This window comes from Barbus barbus, assembly GCF_936440315.1.
Source record: "Barbus barbus genome assembly, chromosome: 34".
Classification (NCBI taxonomy): domain Eukaryota; kingdom Metazoa; phylum Chordata; class Actinopteri; order Cypriniformes; family Cyprinidae; genus Barbus; species Barbus barbus.
Window position 1 is genome coordinate 26,781,631 of NC_136762.1, and position 22,828 is coordinate 26,804,458.

General features: G+C 37.1%; 1 protein-coding gene across 2 annotated transcripts in view; it reads left to right on the forward strand.

The window, feature by feature from the left end:
* LOC306853768 (uncharacterized protein) overlaps positions 1–22,828 on the forward strand; it is a 170,001-nt gene that overhangs the window by 66,358 nt on the left and 80,815 nt on the right. For both annotated transcript variants that reach the window (XM_079391416.1, XM_079391415.1), the window contains exon 5: positions 18,762–18,798. In XM_079391416.1, the coding sequence (XP_079247542.1) occupies positions 18,762–18,798 (37 nt within the window). The remainder of the gene's footprint in view (positions 1–18,761; positions 18,799–22,828) is intronic.

The following is a 22,828-nucleotide window of genomic DNA, read 5'->3' on the forward strand; positions in this document are numbered from 1 at the left end:
TCACATTAGACACTTTTAACATTGAATAAAGCACATAATCATTACCTGAGATTATCACTGTCGTATTTTGTATGTTGTTCCTGCAAAAACAAAATAAAATAAAATAAAATAATAATTCTAAAATAGAATTCTGTGTTGCTGATTGTCACGTGTCACTGTCGCAGGTGGTTTGGACAAAAACTGCATGGAAAATATATTTTTTATCGTGTTGTGTCACGTCTGTTTGGGACACACGGTGTTACAGTTTGATCTCCCCAAAAAAATCGAATTAAAAATATGAATGTCTACTTTAACAAAAGCAACAATAATATAATAATTGTAATTTTATATATATATATATATATATATATATATATATATATATATATATATATATATATATATATATATATATATATATGTCAGTGGCCCTTGGCTTGGAGGATAGCGGCAAAGTTTGATAAAGACTTAAAATGACATTAAATGAACATTTTGTGGGAAATGATCATTAATTAGTTTTTTAATGTCATGTAATGATTCTTATTCTAAATATGCCTGACAAGACTTTTTGCTTTATGAACTATTGTTACACTGAATAACGTTTTTTTTTGTAAATCATGGTAGAAATGTATGAAAGTGCATTATTTTTGCTCAGAAAAATATAAATAAATAAACAAACAAGCAAACAAACAACACATTATAATGTACGAAAAAAAAAAAAGGATAAGGCTGTTAAACTTACTGTTTTGATGCTTGACCCATGAACATGTGTGTTAATCTTTGGCCATTTCATTTAATACAGCTTGTCTGAACATAGTAGACAGCATATTTTATGTGACATGACCCAAACTGAGGCAATTTGTTAAACATCAACTCTTTCCATTGTAGATATAAACATGTCATTTTTATTTATGCAGGCTATTTCCTTTGTAACTGAAGCACATATAGAATCAGAAGCCCGTGTTTTTTTCTAGCTCTTATTGCATCCTCAGAGAAGCACCTCTCGTCTTCCACATGTAGTGACAGAGCAAACCCGAGAGCAGACGCCACATGGCAGCATGGCACTCCAGGCCAGATTGGACTGTTTTCTGTCCTGAGGAAAGAGAGAATGGGGGTCTTACTGTCCCTTCGAGCAGCGGACAGCGAGAGATATTCATAAAGGTGGGCTCAGGCATGAATAAGAATGGCGAGTCCAGCTCTGATAACCCGCGGGTGGCCAGCACCCCTCTGCCCAGCGCTCGCGTCCTGACAAAGACGGCTTTGTGAGCACTTATCCTGTCTGTACAGTGGCGGGAGCTCATACGGATAATCACTCTAATCTAGTTAAGGTTAAAAGAGGGCCATGACTGAGAGCTGGCCTTACACATACAAATCTCTGTGCGCAAATCTCATTTTAGGCCCAAACAAGAAAGGTGTCATATCGATTATTTTAATAGGACGCTAGCAGCGCTGTCAACCTCCAGACAGATGGAGAGAGAGAGAAGAAACAGATCACCAGGTTAAAGCATGACTACATTCGTATAGTTACAGCAATAGAGCAGAGATGATTGAGTAATAGGGCATCTTCCTTTCTTAATGCTATCTGAATGCCTTATTGAATGGCTTAATGAGAGGAATGGCTCAATGTGGCAGAGCTCATGTACTAACCACTAAACCATAGCACCAACCTCGCTGTTTTTACTAAAGATTAGGTAGTTACTGTAAGATAAACTACCCATTTTGCTGCCTGCTTTTGATGTTAGCAGTGGTGTTGTCACAATACCAAAATTTCAGTAGTTGGTACCAATTACCAGTACAATATTCTCTCTACCAATTTTGGTACAATAGCAAAAACTATTTAAATTATAAATTTAAATATCTTAAAACAAAACAACAAAAATTCAATTTAATATTAATGCTAATAATAATTAAAACGAAATAATACATTAAAACAGCATATAGCTTTTAAATATTTTTCAAGTAAGCACTAATATGAAAAGGTCAAGTTAAAAATATTAGTAATAAAATTAAGAACAAAGAAACATGTAATAGAATGCATGCCAGGTGTGATAATTCTTTACACTTGTTGACTTAATGCACTATTAGAATTAAAGTGAAGTGAAGTGAAGTGACATTCAGCCAAGTATGGTGACCCATACTCGGAATTCGTGCTCTGCATTTAACCCATCCAACATGCACACACACAGCAGTGAACACACACACACAGTGAACACACACACACAGCAGTGAACACACACACACACACAGTGAACACACACACACAGCAGTGAACACACACACACACACACACACAGCAGTGAACACACACACACACACACACACACAGCAGTGAACACACACCCGGAGCAGTGGGCAGCCATTTATGCTGCGGCGCCCGGGGAGCAGTTGGGGGTTCGGTGTCTTGCTCAAGGGCACCTCAGTCGTGGTATTGAGGGTGGAGAGAGCGCTGGACATTCACTCCCCCCACCTACAATCCCTGCCGGCCGGGGACTCGAACCCGCAACCTTTGGATTACGAGTCCGACTCTCTAACCATTAGGCCACGACTTCCCTAAAGGGGTCATATGATGCGATTTCAAGTTTTCCTTTGTCTTTGGAGTATTACAAGCTGTTTGTGCATATTTAGGATTTGTAAAGTTACAAAGACTAAGGCCGGTTTTACACCGCAAGCATGAGCGGTGCGTATTTTTTTCGCTGTGCATGTTAACAAATGAGTGCATTCACACCGGAAGCAGGAGCAGCGTGAGCGTCAAGCAGGATTGTTGCGTGAGCAGCACTGAAGCGAAGATTTCGGTGCCGAGTCTATTTTTGTTTTGCGGTGGTCAAGCTCAATTAAAGTGACGACACACTTTTGATGGACAAAATTATTTTGATTTCATATAAAAGTGCTAAAAATGCACAGAATATGCATTCCTAGCGTGTTTTAACAAGAATTGGAGTATGTCAGAAAAGAAAATGAATAAAAAATAAAAAATAAAAAATTAATATATATATATATATATATATATATTAGGGGTGGCATGGTACACACGTCACGATTTGGGGGTCACGGTTCGATACGATTTTGGTACAACAGGAAAAAAAAAAATCTATGCTGTTTCTTTTCATTTATTTTGAACAGACAGATTTTGAATACTAAATATTATTACATATTATATATATAAAATCTGTTTTGTTTTCATTGTGAGAGTACACAAATAAAAGCAGACCGTTATACAGTGATTATTAATTGTCTTATTAATAGTCACTGTATAAAGGTCTGCTTTTATTTGTGTACTCTCACAATGAAAACAAAACAGATTATATATATAATATATATAAGTGTTTAAAGTTGATTCTGCTGGTATAAGGAAACAGTTGAAGTGATCGCGCCGGAGCGCGCGCGCACACATGGACGCACGCACACATAAAAAAAAAAAAAAAAAACACACATCCGTTCCAGCATTACTAACTTGACAGCGCAGTTGTACTTAATCAAAATAAAATACAGTGAGCCAAACATCAGCTCACTCGCCTCTGTGTCACCATTGGAACGCGACTGAAGTACAAAGCCTATAATTTACATAATAAATAATAGTTTAGCATTCAGATACGTTACATCGCAAATATGGAAATATTCTAAAATATTTGGATTTGTGCCGAATGAGAGAGGTATGAGCACAAAGCTCCATTTCGCAAACAGTTGAGTGCACAATCCTTTAAAGTATACTCCTTTGTGAGTCTATGTGAGAGACGCGTTCAGAATCAGCACTTGGTCACTGTCTAGTGGGCTTTGTTTTCAAGTGTGCAACTCATGGTTAAGGCTAGAAGGGATACGTATGGCGCTACATGGCATTCGCTGTTTTTCTGTTTGCGTTATATGTGTGTATATATATATATATATATATATATATATATATATATATATATATATATATATTTATATGCTGTGATTAAAAAAATTACTAATTAATCACACATTTTTTCTGAAATTAATCACGATTAATCCCACCTAAAAAAATTTTACTTTTAAATATACTTTTATATTGCAATAATTTCACATCTTCAACACTTTTCAAATGAATGTACAAACAACATAAATGGCATTTGTTTATGACTGAAGGCCAGTATCACTGATACCAATACTACTGATGTCTCTATGAAATAGTTTTTTCCCCTAATATTTAACCATCGACTATAGCCATTCAACATTACATTATAACTAAGAGCATTTAGCACTTTGAACATTTATTAGACTTTAAAAAATAACAACTTCTAATTTAAGTGAACTTAAGACAATCTTCACATAAACCCAATATAATAAATGTCATATTTAGATACTTGTGACCTTTAGCAGAAATATACAGAAATTGAATAAATTTATCAAACACTAAATTCTAAACTAAAAACAGACGAATCCTTAAAGCTATAACAGTTATTGATTTCCTCTTTTGTTCTTTGATTAACAGACAACACAGCAGCTGGTTATTAGGTTATTTTGGCTGCTATTTCTTTAAGAGCTGCCGCTGCTGAACGTGACACGGATCTGACATGCATCGTATTTTCTCTAAACTCTCTTTACCTTTTCTGACCCACTTCAGGTCTTAACGTCTCTACTAATGAACTGATGAGTTGAATCGAGTGTGTTAGATGAGGGAGACCATGCTGGGCTGCTCCAGGACAGTTTGGAAAAGCATTTCAGAGACATGTTCTTAAATGTGACTCATATAACAAATATTACATGCATGCACAGTTTTAAGGCAGCCTTTTTGGTAACTTCATGCTTTAAATGACCATGACATGCATGCACGTAGTTTATTTCCTGCTTTGATATGAAATGATACAGGCTACAGCGCGCACCAGTGCATTTATGCGTGCAATTGAAGAACAAATGTATTGCCTGTGTTGGCACACTAATTTTGACAGCACTAAGATATATAGAAAGTGAACAAAAAACAGTCTCTTTATAATCAGTGAAGCTGTAAATTATGTGAGTTTAGGTCAAGTTCTGTACTCTTGCAGATACTCCCATTATAATCAATCAAGCTGACTACACTGCACAATCACTCTCTTATTTACATTGTGTTCAGACTTTGTTGGTTATTAAAAAACGATTTGTGCAGAAGTTGGTGAGTTGAACAAAAACGTCATTTTGAGAGTGGATTCTGACTTAAGCACCTCTGATTGGTTGTTGCTTCACGTGCTTAACATTGCTGCAGTTTTCAATGCTTTAAACCAGGTTGTAAATAGACACCTTTGATGCCCTTCACAGAGCGGGAGCTTTGGAAAGCTGCTTCCTAAGAGCTGGTACCAAATTGTGTCAGTACTCTGTACTATGGTACTGCAGAAAGACTGGAATCATTACATTTTTCAAATGTCATTATTGACTTGTCACTGGCATTGATTCCTTTGATAACACTAGTTATTAGCAGTAATTAATACTTCACTTTGTGCCTTAAATGCTCCTTAGCCATGAAATACACAATTGTTCTGTCAAATGACATAATTGATCGGTGTTGAAGGCTACCAGAGGGAATAGCTATTTGGTTTGTCATTCTTGAACTTTGAGTTTAGAGACTTATGATCTGAGATTTAAGAGATGAGTAGAGATGGAGTAGATGTGTTAGAAGAGTTGTACAGGCTTGTGTTTCCCTAAGCACTGTCTCTGTGTGTGTGTGTGTGTGTGTGTGTGTATCAGGTTAAAGGTAATGGACATACGTCTCAGTTCTTCAGGTCTCGGTGTGATGAACAACAGCAAGGCAGCGCTGAAGATGATTATCTTATTAACTGCTGTGTCTGTGAGTGCATGGCTGCCTTTTGAAAATGAATAAGTGCTCGTTTCTCCATCCTTCTCACTTGCTCTTCGATTCTGTTTTTATTTGGTGCCGGCGTCACCTTTTTACATGCTGCCATGACAGATGCCATAACATTGTCCGACTGCACTGGATTATTTCCATGATCTGTTTCAATACTGCACCTTGTGCTCTAGTTGAACAAATCAGAGTTTCAGAGAAGGTTTTTAGTTGACAAAACCAAACAAATGTAATCAGTTCACGAAACATGTAAGTCCAGTCTTTTTAAACGTAAATGCAAACTTACCTGTGTATCCACTGAAACCAGAACAGGCCTCTAAACAAGCCATTACATTTTCTTTGTACTATTGTGACACGATTAAGACTGTTAGGCTTTCCTGTAGCTCAAATAGTAGAGCATGGCGCTATCAACGCCAAGGTTCGATTCCCAGGGAAAGCAAGAGCTGATAAAATGTAAAAAAAAAAAAATTAACTTTAATGCAATGTAAGTAGCTTTGGATAAAAGCATCTGCTAAATGCATAAAAAAAATGTTAGTATAGTTCATTATTTAATATGTTAGACAGTTTACACTTTCATGTAGGTATTGGTACAGTCCTTTTAATATATATTAATAATATAACTGGCTCCCTGATGCAAGGAAAAGCAACTCATCCAGGAGCCTGAGGGCAGAATGTAAAGTTAACATCAGCTCTCCACATTTCTGATCATAACACTGCAATAATGCACTGGTGTATTAGCCTAGTTTTTACTGTCTGCAAAAATTGTCCAAGCAAAGTCAATCTTTATTTATAATGCAGTTTCAGAAGTACTCAAGATTACATATAAAGACCTACTAAAAACAACTAACCTAAATCATAATACCCCTGATTACATACTCTCAAACACCGTGACAATAAATGTCTTAAAGGGGTCATCGGATGCCCAAGTTGGTATGATTCTTTAGGGTCTTAATGAAAAGTCTATAACATACTTTGGTTAAAATTGCTCAATGGTAGTGTAAATAACACCGTCTTTACTCTGTCAAAATCAGCTCTGTTTTCAGTAAGCAGTGTTTTAGTCCATGTTGCTTTAAATGCTAATGAGTTCTGCTGACCCCGCCCCTCTCTTCCGTGGGGTGAAGGGCAGTACTGTTTACTTTAGACGCGGAACTGGCTAACTAGTACATTATTAGGAAAGGCGATTTGCAAAGATTCATAAAAACCCTTATACTCACTTCTGTTGATGAAGCTGGATCACGAATGATCCGCGCAAACATAGACGCATTTAGACATATCGGGGATTGGCGCATTCCCTTCAAAGCGAAAGTAACGTTAATCCTCTGCGTCTTCAGCGGCTCAGATGTCGGGAGTTAATGACGACTGCTATATTCATTATTACATCCAACAACAAAACACCTCAATCTCTTAATCTGAGACATCTAGTCTTCCTCTGCACCGGAGTCAACACAATGGCGGACAGCTCTCAGCTCACTCAGGGCGGGTCTACTCTGCACACTGAGTCCGAAATTTTCATATGCGTTTTTTCATATTTGTTATCCTAAAAATTCGTCACGCACAGAAACCTTGCACACTGAGTCCGATGCGTATTAATTAATCCATTGCAAAAAATATTGCAAAATGGTGTCTTCAAGCAGTGAGGATGATTTTGTTGTCTTCTCGCTTCTTAAAAAAAGAAAAAGAAATGCAATATTGGGTCCATCCAATCCTGAGATATAGAGAGGACGGAGAGTTTCCCCTCCTTATTAAGGAGCAGCGGGATTATCACGGGTGATTCAAAGTTTACTTCAGGATGTCAGTGGTGCAGTTTAATGCTTTGCTAGTGATACTAGGGCCACATATTAAAAAGATCACCAATTTCGGTGAACTCTGTGTGCAAGGATCTATACACAGTGCTTTGTGCTGCGAGATGAAGTGGATGAACTTGACAATCGCTATTCTGGATTTTGGCAGTCGGTTGTACAGTGGCTCTGAATTGTCAAAACACCTCTCAAAATACTTTCCACGGATGCGAAAAACGCAAAAAATCGATCCTATTTTTTTGATGACGTCCGAAAATTTTGGAGGCAGTGTGTAAATGTGATTGACATAACGTGATGTCGTATTTATTTTTTAACGTGCGAAAAATTTCGGACGGAATTATGAACTACGTCATTCAGACAGGACTCTCAGAACAGCCTGATCTGAGAAAGGGGATTAAAAAAAACAAAAACACTGGGTGGATTTTTATCATTATAGGATGGATGTGTACACACACTTCCAACACACATTTATGTTCAAACAACTTGTAACTTGAATTTTGCATCTGATGACCCCTTTAAGTCTGCTTTTGAAATCATCAGTAGAGTGGATCAAATCTTCAGTGGCAAACCATTCCACAGGAAAGACAACATAGTGGACATAGTCATCCAGTATTATAAAAGCACTTAAAGGCGCTTAATAAGACTTGCACTATGTCCAATTTCTTCAGTTTAAATGTGTGTGAACAAATTTTTTTGTAGTAGCAAATTTCCAACCCAGGCTCATTGAAAATATGTGCTTGTGGTGGCATTTCTGCAACACCGATATTATGTACCTTACTGCACATTTCATAGCAGTTTCAAAGTGAAATATCTAGTGAGTGGCGCTAAAACACATGTTCAGTACGTGATTGTGGCTTTTGGAATAATATTGCTGCGTTTTTTTTTATGTTGCTTCAGGTATGTATTAAGAATTCAAATATCCAAAGAGTGTTGCTAAAAGATGTTGAAAAATTTGAAATTGAAATTCTGGCCCTGCAAATTTTTATTTGTGTGAAAAGGAATAAAAGTTGTTTGCGTTTTACTGCCTCTAGTGCTCATTTAAACTGCAAACTGCAGTTCATCAAGTTATTGTATGGATTTTTGTCATATGGTCCTAACAACTTAGGCCTCACAGACTGAGACATTTATTTTATTATTTTTGGAGCATTTTTATTTTTTGATAAACTCTTCTTTTAAATTAACATTTTAGCCAAAAATTAAAAGTCGGTCCCGTTAACTCACCTCACCTTGTCTTTCTAAACCCATAATAGCTTCAGAAAGAGTAAATGAATGCCTCAGTCTGTGGGGCCCAATGTTGTTTAGACCATCGCTCTTCAGAATATCATCTTTTTTTGTTGTGCAGTAGACTAAAAATGAAATGAAATATTGGTTTACAATGGCATTAAGGTGAGTAAATGGTAATCCCTTCAAACACTCATCTGACACATGAACACTGGTCCGAAACCTGCCAGGGAAAGAGCAGCTCTGACCACACAGGAGAAGCTGAAGAAAGCTGTAGTCTTGTGTTGCCGTCTAACCCTGAAGCCTTTCTTTCTCTCCTTTTGTCTCCTGTGATGGACCGGTGGAGAGTTTTCCTGGTTTGTAATGGATTTTGAATGTCTGCTGTGCTAGGATTATGCTAAGAGCCCAGTTTTGTTGTTTCTAAAGCTCTCCATCCCACCCTCTCTGTGTCTCTCGCTCTCTTTTTAGGGACTTGAGCTCTAAAAGAAAAAGGGTTTTGGGTTTTGATCTGATTAAAGACTCACTGGCCAGCCTTTGCTATTATCAACCGACTTATGCTGAGATGTGATGGCGGCGACCTTATACCAGCGCACTCTCTCTGTGTGTGTGTGTGTGTGTGTGTGTCTGCCTGCCCCTCCTCTCTGAACAGTTTAACAGAAAAATCAAAAGGGCCAGCAGTGCCATACACTCAGGAACACAATTTCAATTTCAATTCACTGCCGCTGCTAAGTACGTGATATGGAGATGACAATCAACCTTCTTGTCCTCCATTTTATTGCACAGCCAAGTCTATCAGTCTGCCACGCTCTGCTCGGCTCTCCTGTCATTTCCCTGCCACACAGGAAGCCGGGGAGACAGGAAGAGACATTGATGAGTGAATCGTGTGGGTGAAGGATGCGTCTCTCCATTATCATCATCTTCTTTAATAAACCCATCATGATTTTTTTTTGTTTTTTAATCAGGCATAAGACAACATATGAGCACTCACTGACAGTGGACGAGGCATAATGTCACTTGTATTATATTTTCATATTGCTTACAAACTCTGTTTATGAGTCCATCTTCACTGTTGATGGAGACATCTTTATTGGGCCATTTAAAAAAATAGATATTTTCTTTAAGATGCACTTAAAATATTTAGGACAATGTTAAAAAGCAGTCTAAATTTCATACAGTACATCATGTTCTTGACTGAAATGCTCTGTTTTGTAGCTTGCCCTTTAAAGTGTCTCTGTTTCGGTTTTATAAATATTAAATTCCATGTAGTGTGTCTTTATAGCTGTTTGTGAATGTAAAAATATCAAAATTGTCAAAGTTCAAGACATATTGAGTTGTCACCACATCTAGAAGACTGAGAAAATATTGAGAAAATTAAAGTATATTATGAGACAATAAAAGTGTTTGACCTCGGATGCATGTAAAACTATTGAAGGACCACCAAAACAAAATCAGGAACCTTTCAAATAGCATAATGGGGCACTTTAAAACTTCTATGTGATTGGTTACTATTTTGATTGGCTAACATCTTTGCATTGAAAATGATCACGGAAATAAATCAGCAAAGTAAAATCAAATCACAAAATCAAGGTTAAATCAAACAATAGATTCCCTGTCAATTACACTTTGTAATCATATGAAAGCAAAAAAATTAAAATAAAGATAATTATTAAATTAGATATTTAAAAACATGTCCGTTGATCCTTCTGGCCCAATTCTTAGTCGTATTACCCGACTTTTTATTTCAGACCAAAAACAACATTTTTACCTTATGTGTCTAGATATGTCCACAAATACAAATGAGAAAATAGGGGGGGGGGGGGGTATTAATGTATAACATCACTGTTATTCAGTAACAAAAATAAGTTCACTCTACCTCAAAACAGTTCAGATGGGGATAATCTCACAAATGTTACTGTTCAGATGGAAAATCCATATTTATAAGGGCATATCCATTTAATAAATATGTTAAAATGAGATTTATTATTGTCAAACGGAAGTAGTAGTATTTCTTTCAATTGTATATTAAACAGTATGGGATTTGGAGTGATGCATGTGTGATTTGCTGTATTAAAGTTAGCAACTATTCATTTTACTCACAATCATTTTTGAAAATTCCTGAAAATATACATCCGTATTATATAACAAATTATTGAAGCAATACATTTTTATAACATGTTTATACTTTAATGAACAACATGCTTTGTACATCTACTAAAAATCTCCTTCATTCAAGCTGGTTCAAAATCATTTGAAAAAAAAAAAAAACCCCACAGGGGACAATGTAGATAATATTTAAAACAGCTGTGTGTCACTTTGACCCAGGGCCACTGCTGGCCAAATGCATTCCCTATGCAAAAAATAGGGACTCCCTTGGTAGAAATGGCCCTGCAGATCCTGCTTTGAGCCGTGTTTATACACCTGTGTGGTGCTGCGAGAGTTAAAGTGGGCCAGAACTGAAGCTCTGTCTATTGAAGCTGCACATTAATGCATCTGTTTAGCTCTGGACTGATAGCTTGATCTCTGCTTTTACATTTGAGAAGTTAAGATCTACTCATCTTGGCCATGTCAAGCAGTCTGATGAAATGATGGAGAGAGAGTAATTTCAAAACGAAATAAATAAATAAATAAAAAGCATAATGGGTTTATTTGAAACTTGACCACAAATGAGTGTTGATTTGCTGCTTGGGCTTTAATTAATTCTGTCGTACCTGTGTAGAGGACACGATGACAGACAGAGAGATGGAGAACAGGAGCTTTCAGAAGAGAAGGATAATAACACATGGAGACGATGTAGCGGGAATAAACACACACACACACACACACACACACACGTCAGTCAGGGCCTCTTGTAGTTGACAGATTGGTCAGACGTTTCCTATTTGGCACTATTGACTTGTAAGCAAATGGCTGGCATTGCATCGAGCTCTGTTAACACTTTGACTTGTTTGTCCTCTTTTACTTAATTAAGTCGAGATAAATAATGACCTCTTTACGGGAAGCCAACATTTTTTTCCCCGTCCTCCATGCTGACTCCTCGTTCATTGACCGATTTCTTCTTTATTAGCTCTCTTTGTTTTTGAGGTTCTCTCTCGCTTTGCCTTTTATGTCAGCTTTCAGTTTTGAAGATGAAGTTTTAACTGCGGTTCCTGTTTAAATTCTGTTTCAGTTTGAATTTTGATAATTTGGAAGAGCTTTCATTTACTCACCTTTATGTCATAAATCTGTATCCTCTCTCTTTTTTCCCCTCATTGATCGCAGAAGTGGAAGTTTAGCAGAATATTCACAATTATCTTTCTGTATGATGAAAGCATAGAGTGATCACATCATAGTCCTTCATGCACAACGGTCCAAACACCTGAAACCTTCTAGCTTTCTCAAATTTGCTGGACAAAGAGTAGGATTTTTTGTAAATAATGACTTAAATTTTGGTCTGTTTCACATTTTCTGAAATCTAAAAACACATTTATCAAAACAGTAGCCACAGGTTGGACAAATCTAAAACTTTCAAGACACATTTAAACACGGTCCCACTTCATATTAGGTTGCCTTAACTACTATGTATTTACATTCACATTAATATTTGAAACAATACACATAGTGTACATACAATTTTTCACATTGTACTTCTGTTTTATAAAATACCTGCATGTAGTTACATCTGTAATTAATTAATGTAATTACCTTTATAATTACACTGTTGACCCATCCTTTACACCGTAACCCACCCTTAAACCAACCCATACCACCAAACCTTTCCCATATCCCACCTCAATAGCAGCAGAAGGGTTTTGCAATACAATATGAACACAATAAGTACATTGTACTTGTTTTTTGATGTAAATGCATAGCAGTTAAGGCCACCTAATATAAAGTGGGGCCTTAAACACTATTCAAAACTAAATTCTTTAATTCAGATTGAGCCAGACAAAGCCACATATCAACAGATTCTAAATATCTGAGTTACTTTTTCAAAAAAGTAGCACCAGTTACTTTGTTTTCCCATTTATTGACAGCGCTCCTGTCCCAGTGTTGAGAGATATTGGAAGTGTTTTGCAGAGACACTTCCTTCAGCCAGATGCTTATTAATTTCACTTTTGGTGTGAAAGGACCTTTACAAATGCCAAAATATATATATTTTTTTATTATTAAAAACAAGTAAGCAAGCCCAGCCCAGGTGACAAAAGGTAACACAAAAGTAACAATGCATTACTTTCCATAAAAAGTAACTAAGTAATGCAATTATTTACTTTTTTATGGAGTAATACAATATTGTAATGCATTATTTTTAAAAGTAACTTTCCCCAACAACTCTTTATTTTGATGGACATTCTACTGACTAGTCACTTTGCAAGTACGTCAGCTTATTCTACTAACCCAGTCTACTAATACTCTAATGACTGCTATTTGAAATGTAGTTGTAAAGTTACATATAGTTAGAAGAATGTCTAAAGTGGGCTATCAAAATAAAAGTGTAACCTTACTAAAACCTCTTGCTACAATTACAGTAATGCGATTGGGCACGATTTTAAAGTAACATCTCCACAAAAGTAATATTTTCCTACTCATGTGAATTTCTGTCTCCTTCAGTCTTTCATAGAAAAGGAGATAATTGACTACTGTGCAACTACAAGTACAGGCATAGAAGACAAATATTGTATTATTTGGTTTTCCTCTTCTTTCTTTGCACTTTTTCTGTCTTGTACTCTTTCTCTTATTTAGTCGATCCAAAGTCATCAAAGTCACCTGCACACAGCCTTTTTGTTTTCTTTTTTTTAACTAATGTTTTTTTTGTGAATTGCTTATTAGCATTTATTAACTTTGTTATTCTCTTTCGTATTTTTATTTTATTCACAAGTTTTGAGACATGCTTTTTTTTTTTTTTTTTTTTTGATAATGGTATTAGGTTTTGGATTTTTGCCTGGGCAGTACCTTTGTCAGGTCGTCATTATTTTTTTATAGCACTTCATACAATACAGATGTCAAAGTGTCAAAGCAGGTTCACAGAAATAAACAGGAAAATAACAGCAGTGTTTGGGGTAACGCTTTACAAGTTACATTTACATAAAAAAATTAAACAAACAAGCAACCTCAGCCCAGGTGAAAAAGTAACATAATGCATTACCTTCCATGAAAAGTAACTAAGTAATGCAATTAGTTAAATTTTTAGAATTAGCTTTATTTGCCAAGTGTGCACAAACACACAAGGAATTTGTTGTGTTTTTTTAAGAAGCTCTTGGTACATACAAACATACATACATATATACATACATATCTGTCATGAGAACAGAAACATTTAAATAAGACTTAACAATAAATAATAATGTGTATGAATCTGGAACAGGTGGGGAGTTAGGGGAGTGTGCCCGAAGCGTGAATCCGTATTCAGAAAGACACGTGAAACACAACGATTGCTACCGGTAGCCTGTTACATTACAGTACATAAAATTTCACTAACCACATAAACTGAGGATGATGGCAAATGATTTACAGATCCTGAGCACTACTGACAAACATCTAATCTTGTAAAATGTGTGGTAAGTACTTCCGCTCCATAGTATAAACAGTACGTGCGATTGCAAATCTCGAAAGTGAAACTAAAAAGCTTTAAGTTGCAATGCCAGGCATAATAGCGGCTCCCTGATGCCGGCAGTTATATAACGTTACAGTATATTTACCCAATTATATAGCTGCGAGAGAAAGTATTGAAATATGTATTTTCCTCCCATCTCGTAGTTATTCCCTTTAGGGGTTCCATAGTACACGTCATTTTCTTTCTGTACACGGTATTGGGATGCGGCCAGATGGGACGGATTGCAGGGGATCACGATGTCGGCTCAGCATCACGATGTTTATCAGCCATCAGCGATGGACGATGGCATCGTCTATCAGCCCAACCCTAGTGTCTGCCTGAAGGAGAAGTGCAAACAGTTTGTGTCCAGGGTGAGAGAGGTCTGTGATGATGTTACCTGCGCGTTTCTTCACTCTGGAGTTGTACAAGTCCTGAAGGTTGGGCAGGTGCACACCAATGATCCTTTCTGCTGTCCTAACAGTCTGTTGCAGTCTTCAGTTATAGAAGAGCACAGAACCAACTCAATAACAGCTGAGTAAAACTGTGACACATGCTCCTGTGGCAGGTTGAACTTTTTCAGTTGACGAAGGAAGTACAACCTCTGCTGAGTCAATGTGAGTGTCCCACTTCAGGTCCTGGGAGATAGTGGTTCCCAGGAACTTGAATGACTCCACTGCAGCCACAGTGCTGTCCATGATGGTGAGTGGGGGGAGAGCAATGGGGCTTCTCCTGGAGTCCACGATCTTTTCCACTGTTTTGAGCGTGTTGAGTTCCAGGTTGTTAAGACTGCACCAGACAGCAAGCTCCTTAACCTCCTGTCTGTAAGCAGACTCGTCACCGTCCTGGATGAGACCGATGACTGTGGTGTCGTCTGCAAACTTCAGGAGCTTGACAGAGGGGTCTTTAGATGTGCAGTCATTTGTGTAGAGGGAGAATAGCAGTGGGAAGATAACTCATCCCTGAGGAGCTCCAGTGTTGATCGTACGGGTGCTGGATGTGTATTTACCCAGCCTCACTAGCTGCTGCCTGTCTGTCTGTCAGGAAGCTGTTGATCCACTGACAGACGGAGGTGGGGACAGAGAGCTGGGTCAGTTTATTTTGAAGGGTATCTGGGATGATGGTGTTGAAAGCGGAGCTGAAGTCTACAAACAGGATCCTTGCATAAGTCCCTGGTTTGTCCAGATGTTGGAGGATGTAGTGCAGTCCCATGTTGCCTGCATCATCCACAGACCTGTTTGCTCTGTAAGCAAACTGCAGGGGGTCCAGTAAGGGTCCAGTGATGTCCTTCAGGTGGGCCAACACGAGCCTCTCAAATGACTTCATGACCACAGACGTTAAAGCAACAGGTCAGGTTTTATGGAGTAATGCCATACTGTAATGCATTATTTAACTTTCCCTGACACTGAATAACAGAATCAATTATGGAATCTGAACTATGAAGGCAGTTCAGATTCTGCTGTAAAGCAGCTCTAGAAGACAATAGTGTTATTATTCAGCTGAAGTTAGTTCAGATCAATAACAGTATGAAGTTAATCGATCAACTATAGGCAGCTCTACAAAAGACAGCAATGCTGTTATTCAGCTCGAGCCAGTTCAGTGTTGATTCACTTCAGTTTAATAACAGTGTCAGTGTTGCAGGACACGATTCAGCTGTAAAACAGAAAAACATGTTGTCATCATCCAGCTTAATTCAGTTTAGTTTTTTTTCTCATCCAATGGTGTCAGTCAATGCAATCATATCGATAAATTACTGAAAGTTAAGTGTATTTCAACAGTGGCACATGACAGAAATAGAGGAAAAAAACTTGTACCTTATTTATAACCTAAAGCGTGCATATTTTCTACGTATTCGTATCTAAGTGGAGCACTTCAGTTCTTTTTTGAAAGGATATCACCCCGGTGATAGCTTTCTGAGTGTAGAATTTGTTGGTTTTTGCTAAAATAACAGCACATAACGTGTCTGGCACAGAAGCATACAGAAGTGATGCTCTTGAGCAGTGGAGTTGGTTTATGTTGAATTAGGTCATTTTAAGCTGATCCACAGACATCATAGCTCAAGGTCAACACTCATCTTGTTTCATCTTCCGCCACTGTCCATTAAAACAACATAAAACGCTTCACGACACTCATCGCTCTCGCGCAAATTGTAAACCGGCCAAACAACCCCTGACACATTTTCAATATTATTACATTAAACCGAGTTTGATTGATAATGTAATATTGGGCTAAGGCAAGACATCAATCATGGCAAGTATATTAATTATTTAATATTGCAGTGTAATGCAGGAATCAATGCGAGTGTGTTCAGGGAGGAACAAGAGGGATGAAAATCTGTGCTCCCCGCAGACCTGCAGGAAATGGACAGATAAAAAAATAGAAAGATGTAGCTTAAAAAAATGAAAAGGTGAAGATGTACCAGTTCAATAAAAATTTATATTCATTTGCTGATAACGTCTTCCTGTGTCTGCACTCAGCAGTGCTGGGATTTGGTTTGAAGGCTCTAATTGAATTAGGATGCTTTTTTTCTGCACAGACATGTGCCAAAGAGAGACAGATACAATTAGAAGAATACAGTAATTTAGCCATAGACAGGGGAAGCCGCTAAATGACCAAAAAAAAAAAAAAAGAAGAGAGAGATGGAGGGAGGGTGCAAATATAATAAGCGCTTGTGAAATTGAATAAGTGATTATAAAAAGAAAACAGAATTAGTGTGATGAGGGGAAAGAGAAGAGAGATTGTCTCTTTCGTGAGGAATGGTTTACCTCTAATTGTTCTTCATTAAAGGATTACAGCTCTCTGTCACCACCGTAACTTATTTTTAGCCAGTTAACACTGTTCAGCTGCATTAGTGTGTTATATTAGAATATCTGTTAGCTTGCGCTGGTCTTGCTGTGTTAAGATGGAAATGGTCACCCAGAAAAACCATCATCAGGTAGTGAACAAATTTTAGTAGGAAGAGTGAAAGGTTGCTGGAGAAGGAGAGATGGATGGGTTTGTGGAGGGGAGAGGGGGTGGAGTGGGTTTCACATGGGCTTTTGTGTCCCTGATTACTGGAGTCATTTCTGAGCTGCCACGGGCTAGTTAACATCATGTTTCCTAACCATGCTTCTTTGTCAAACACACACACACACACAGTGTTTGCCACATTATCATCTTTGTATCTTTTTTGTCATTACCTGGTTATATTCAGTAAGTGCATGGCACTTGTTCTGATTGCTTTAATTTAGAGGCCTTTAGTCTGTTTTTGTCCTTTCCTTTTACATTTCCCTGTGAAATAAAGTGTTACTGTATTTTGATTGTTTACAGTACTGAATGTCATATTTGTTTTAAAAAATATGACATTCAGTACTGTAAATCTTGGCAAGTCAAAATAGTTTTGATAACATTTTTGTTTGTGGTCTGTAAAACTTAGATTTTTTTTTTTTTTTTGTCAAGTCTCAGCGAAAAATACAGTTAAACAGTAATATTGTAAAATACACTGCTGGGCCAAAAAAGAGTTGCCATTTGGATTTAAATAAGCAAATACTGAAGAGTCTAGGACTGGATCATTAGTGCAGTGATTAATATATTTCTGACATGTTCTGCAGCAATTCTTTTAACCCAAACTGATGCAGTGTGCAGCTTTTCATTTCTTAAACAGCCATGTTGGAAGACGTACTCATGTCCATATTCCCGGATGATAATACAAAGATTCATCAGGCTCAAATTGTGAAATAGTGGTTTGGTGATTATGAGACATAATTTTCAAGTATGAATTGTCCACCACAGAGACCTGGCGTCGGTTGCATAAACCGCTTGCACTAGTCTTAAAAAGTCATCTAAGTTTTTTTCTTTAAGGCTGGTCATAACTTTTAAAGTGAGTTATTAAAAGGGAAAATGGTCTAATTTGAATTTAGAAGTGGCCTAAGACTTTTGCACAGTACTGTACATGGATATATATGAAATTAAAAGCTACACACTGCATCAGTTACGGTTAAAAGAATGGTTACCCAACAATCCTAAATCATACATAGTTCTAATTTAAATCCAGATGGCTTTTTTTTTTTTTTTTTAAATGTGTATCAATGAATTAATGAGACAGTGAATGGTTATTTAATGTAAACACACCCACACAGCATCTGTGTGCATCATTATTCTTATGAAGACCTGTTGTCTTTAATCTGTGGCATTTTCTCTCTAACTATCACCACTTGTAATTATTTTAAAGAGAGTAAAAGCCCTTTTGAAATCTCCTGCCCTCATGGAGCCCAGTGAGCATTTATGGATAAGTACAGTAAATCTATTAAACACAGTGATTATGGGTGATCCATGAGAGGAGAAGAATGAGTGGGAGCTCAGGGTGATGAGATGCTTGCGGTCTTTGCGTTATTTACAGTGGAGCAAATTTGTTCTTGTGTTGCAGGGAAACAGGAAACATCAAAGCTGGATTAGAACATCTGGTAAGTTCTGCTTCTTCCCCCCTTCAGTGTTTTCTCAATCTTTGATATCTGCATCCAAAATGAATGTTCAGCAATTGCCTTTGAATAGCTTTAGCTGTCAGACAGACTCAGAGGTCTCTATAACTCCCACACGATTGCCTGGGTTTTCATGACAGTCGCTCTTTCTTTTGTCCCCTTCGGTTTTTTTGCTTTTGTCTTTTTCGCTAAAAGGTGTGGTGTTAAATAATTTCTTTCCCCTGTAAGGATGAAGTGTGTGTTCTGTAAATGTTTTTTGAGTCGGTAGGGCGATTCAGAAAATGGATTCAGCAGTGGAGTGTGTGTTTGTTTTGATCTGTATCCTCAAGCTGTTCAGTTTCCAGTTGAACGTTCACTCGTCGTACGGCTCACAGACTCATGTCAGGCACACGTTACCTCTGAACACATCTGGAGAGATCACAGTGTCTTCCCTCTTCTACCTTCCCGCCTCCGTCTCTCTGGATGTAGGGCACGCTGTTGGCCCTTAAAATGAGCCCTAGGGAGTGTTTAAAAATGTAATGTCCAACATTTCCTGGGTTTTCTGCAGCCTTTCTAATCCAGGGTCAGAGTGCCATGCACTGGAGTTAAAGGGCTGCTTTTCTCTTCCTGGGTGGAACCGAGTTTCCATTTCTGCTGTTTTTTTTCTGTGGGATGAATAATGGAGAGAGGTCACAGCGGGGTCCTGACTCTCTGAATGTACACTCACCTCCCTCAGCTCCACGCCCTGAATATTAAACGCAGGCCTGGCCCTTTAAGGGTCACTCGACACACCTGACCTTAATCCTTATCAATTATCATGCTTCATTCCTGCTCATTCTTTCTCAATATCTCTACTGCTAAGAAACCCTCACATTAGTGCTTATAACAAATCAGAAGCGGAGTAATCTCAAAAACTTGAGGCAACCAGATTCAGTTTACATTTTTGGGTAAAAACTGTTGTCAGCAACAATAAAGGTCTGCGCTATCGCTGTAAAACTGAAAATTGCATGTTGACTTGCTGTATTGAAAATTTTCATTTGACTCAATTGAATTATCTGAACATCGATAATTTATTTGAACCAACTGAAAAGTATCAATGCATCAAGTCAACACACAAAACTGAGTTTTGACCTCCTAAATCTTTTACAGTGTTCATCAAGCACAGCACCAAACCAAGTGTGTGTATTGAAACTGTGAATCTCATAGTAGAACGCTAATCACCCCAGTGGTGACTTGGCATAACTTTTACAACAAAATATAATCATAAACACTACATAAAGCCAAGACATTTATCATTTATGAATAACATATTCAAGTCCCCATTCTTTGCTGAAATGCTAATTATTCAAGTGCGTCATCAGTGATCAAACTGAGCAGCGCAGAAGCCTGTTCTTGCTCAAACTAAATGGCTTAAAACAACTTTATGCAACTTTCTCTACATTCAATAGTTCAATGAACCTTTAAAATAGAGTTTGTCTGACAAAACAAGGGTTGGTTGATTTATTTTATTATTATTATTTTTTTGTATGGTATATAATTGTTTTGCTAGTCTATCCAGAACTGTAATTTTGTGGATGGGTATAGAGACTGCATCCCATCCAATACTCAGATTAGACGTCAGCAAATATGTGTTTTTAAATAGCCAAATTTTAATAGCCTGTATGTTTAAGATGCAACAAAATACTAATAGTTACTTACTAGCCCTATGCTCAACCACGAAGTGCTGTGCTCATCACAGAAAAGTTATGAAATATCCATAATGTGAATGTACTTTCTGGTATTTTTGGTGTTGCTTGTAATAAATCACATTATATTTGCAAAAATAACGTAAAAAATCCACAACATTTATTTTTCAAAACGTGTTTTGTGCCAGCTGTTATAATCAAAAAAGTAAAATGACTGCAGTATATCATTGTGCCATACAGCAAAATTCACAGTCAATATTATTTTATTACATTATTATTGCCATTGTTATTATTTTATTTATATTTGGAATTACAGACTAAACTAGGGATGCATCGATCCAATATTCAGTATCGGTATCGGTTATGATACTGATATTTTCTGCCGGATCAGGTTTCGGTCAAACGAGACCGATCCAAATCCGAAATTGTTTGTATACTGTTCTGTGTGAGTGTTAAGTCCCACGAAAGGCACAAAAACATTATGAAGCACCATAAAGTCAAAGTCCAAGTGTTCTGACGTCGTTCCATAGTTTAATGTGAGGTACAGATGAGCATTTAAGTCAAGTTCACGTAAACTCTTCTCTCCTCAGCGGCTGTCTGCCATGCTTTATTCAGCATTCAGACTGTGTATTGCATAATGTAAGACAAAGAAATTCTCTCCAAGAGCACACAATAACTGAAATGTAAAACTGTTGAAAGACAAGGCTCATTAAACTATCACACAGATTTAATACACTATGCATCAATATCTCTTTGTGTGTTGAACTTTTGTATGCGGATCGCTGTGCTTTGTGACTACGTGTTGCTTCAAGAGCATCATCGTGCACGGGATGCGCATAAGCACTTTGTGCAGCTCTGTATTGGGGCTTTTTGTAGTATAATACTTTTGCGCAATGAAAGATTATTTATGTAATTTACTATTAATAATTTAAAGTATAGCACAGTAATGAAGGCATCAACATATGATAGATATGACTCCTATCTATCATATGTTGCTGCCTCATTACTGTGCTATACATTTAATAAAGAAATGTCTTTTAATTTTATAGTACATATTTATATATAAATGCATTTACTTGTTTTCATTAATGTATTGTACAACAATACAAAGAGCAGTGTGCAACATTTGACCAGATTAAGTCCTATACGCATTCACTTTTATTTGTTCGTATCGGTATCGGCTGATACTCTTGATTGGATCGGTTCTGAAAACATGGTATCATTGCATCCTTAGACTAAACAATATCATCTTTCAAATCAAATCATATCCTGTTAACCATATCACTGGTATGGCACCATTTCCAGAGAATTAACCATTTTTTATTCATTTTGACTGTGTGTCATTGGTTAATGTGTAATTAACTCATCTTCATTAGGATAAGAGAGATGGACAGATGTAGAGGGAACAGAGGATGAAAGGAAAGATAGAGTAGGGCTGATGGAAGGAGAGATTTGATAGAGGAGCGAGTGAAAGGGGAGGAGAGTTTATGAGCGCATGCATTGATCTACAGCTGTATAAAAGCACAGTGAATTATTGAAAATAAAATTACATGCATAACCCTCTTGAATCAATATGTCTGTTTGAAAAGAGTCTCTTTACATGACCAATCCGGTGTGCCAAGCCTGGAGAGCACAGACACTAGCAAAGTTCATTCTGCCTTCAGAGACCCCAACTTTTTTTTACTTCTCTCAGCAATGGGTTAAATGACTATTTGAAGGCCTGTGTATCTCACAAACACAATGTGAGCGCTTCACTCACGCTTGCGTCTAGAAATAGATATGCAAACTGTAAAATTTGTTTAGGAGCATATGTGCGAATAAAAAAGTAATTAAAAAAAAAGTATAATGTTATAATGTATGTCTTAATTATTTTAATATGTGATATTGTGTATTTGGGGATAAAAAAACAGGAATTGCAAACCTTCGATTAAATTAAAATTTATGTTAATACTGCAGATTTTAAAGTCAAAATGTGGCACTGTTCTGCAGGTTCGCTGTTCGCATTCGCAATCAATAAATGCTGAGCGTTTATGATCTACTACTGATGAATTATGGCAATGGTTAGTTGGTGGTGTTTATATTGTAATGTGCTGTAGACTGTCCTAATCTTACTCATGTTTTGAAATGAGTAGCCAGCAATAGTAAAGCATATACACTTCAAAATAAGAGTCTTGGCATATTTAGGGCTTGTTTATAATTAAAGGTCCCACCATCTTTTTTTCTTGGTTATTATTGGTATTTTGATTACAGAATAAACATTCTCTGGCATTTAATTGAAAGTAAAATATTGTAGCTTCTGAATTAATTTAAATAAATTAAATCACTTTGCTTGTAAATGTCTCATTGTATCC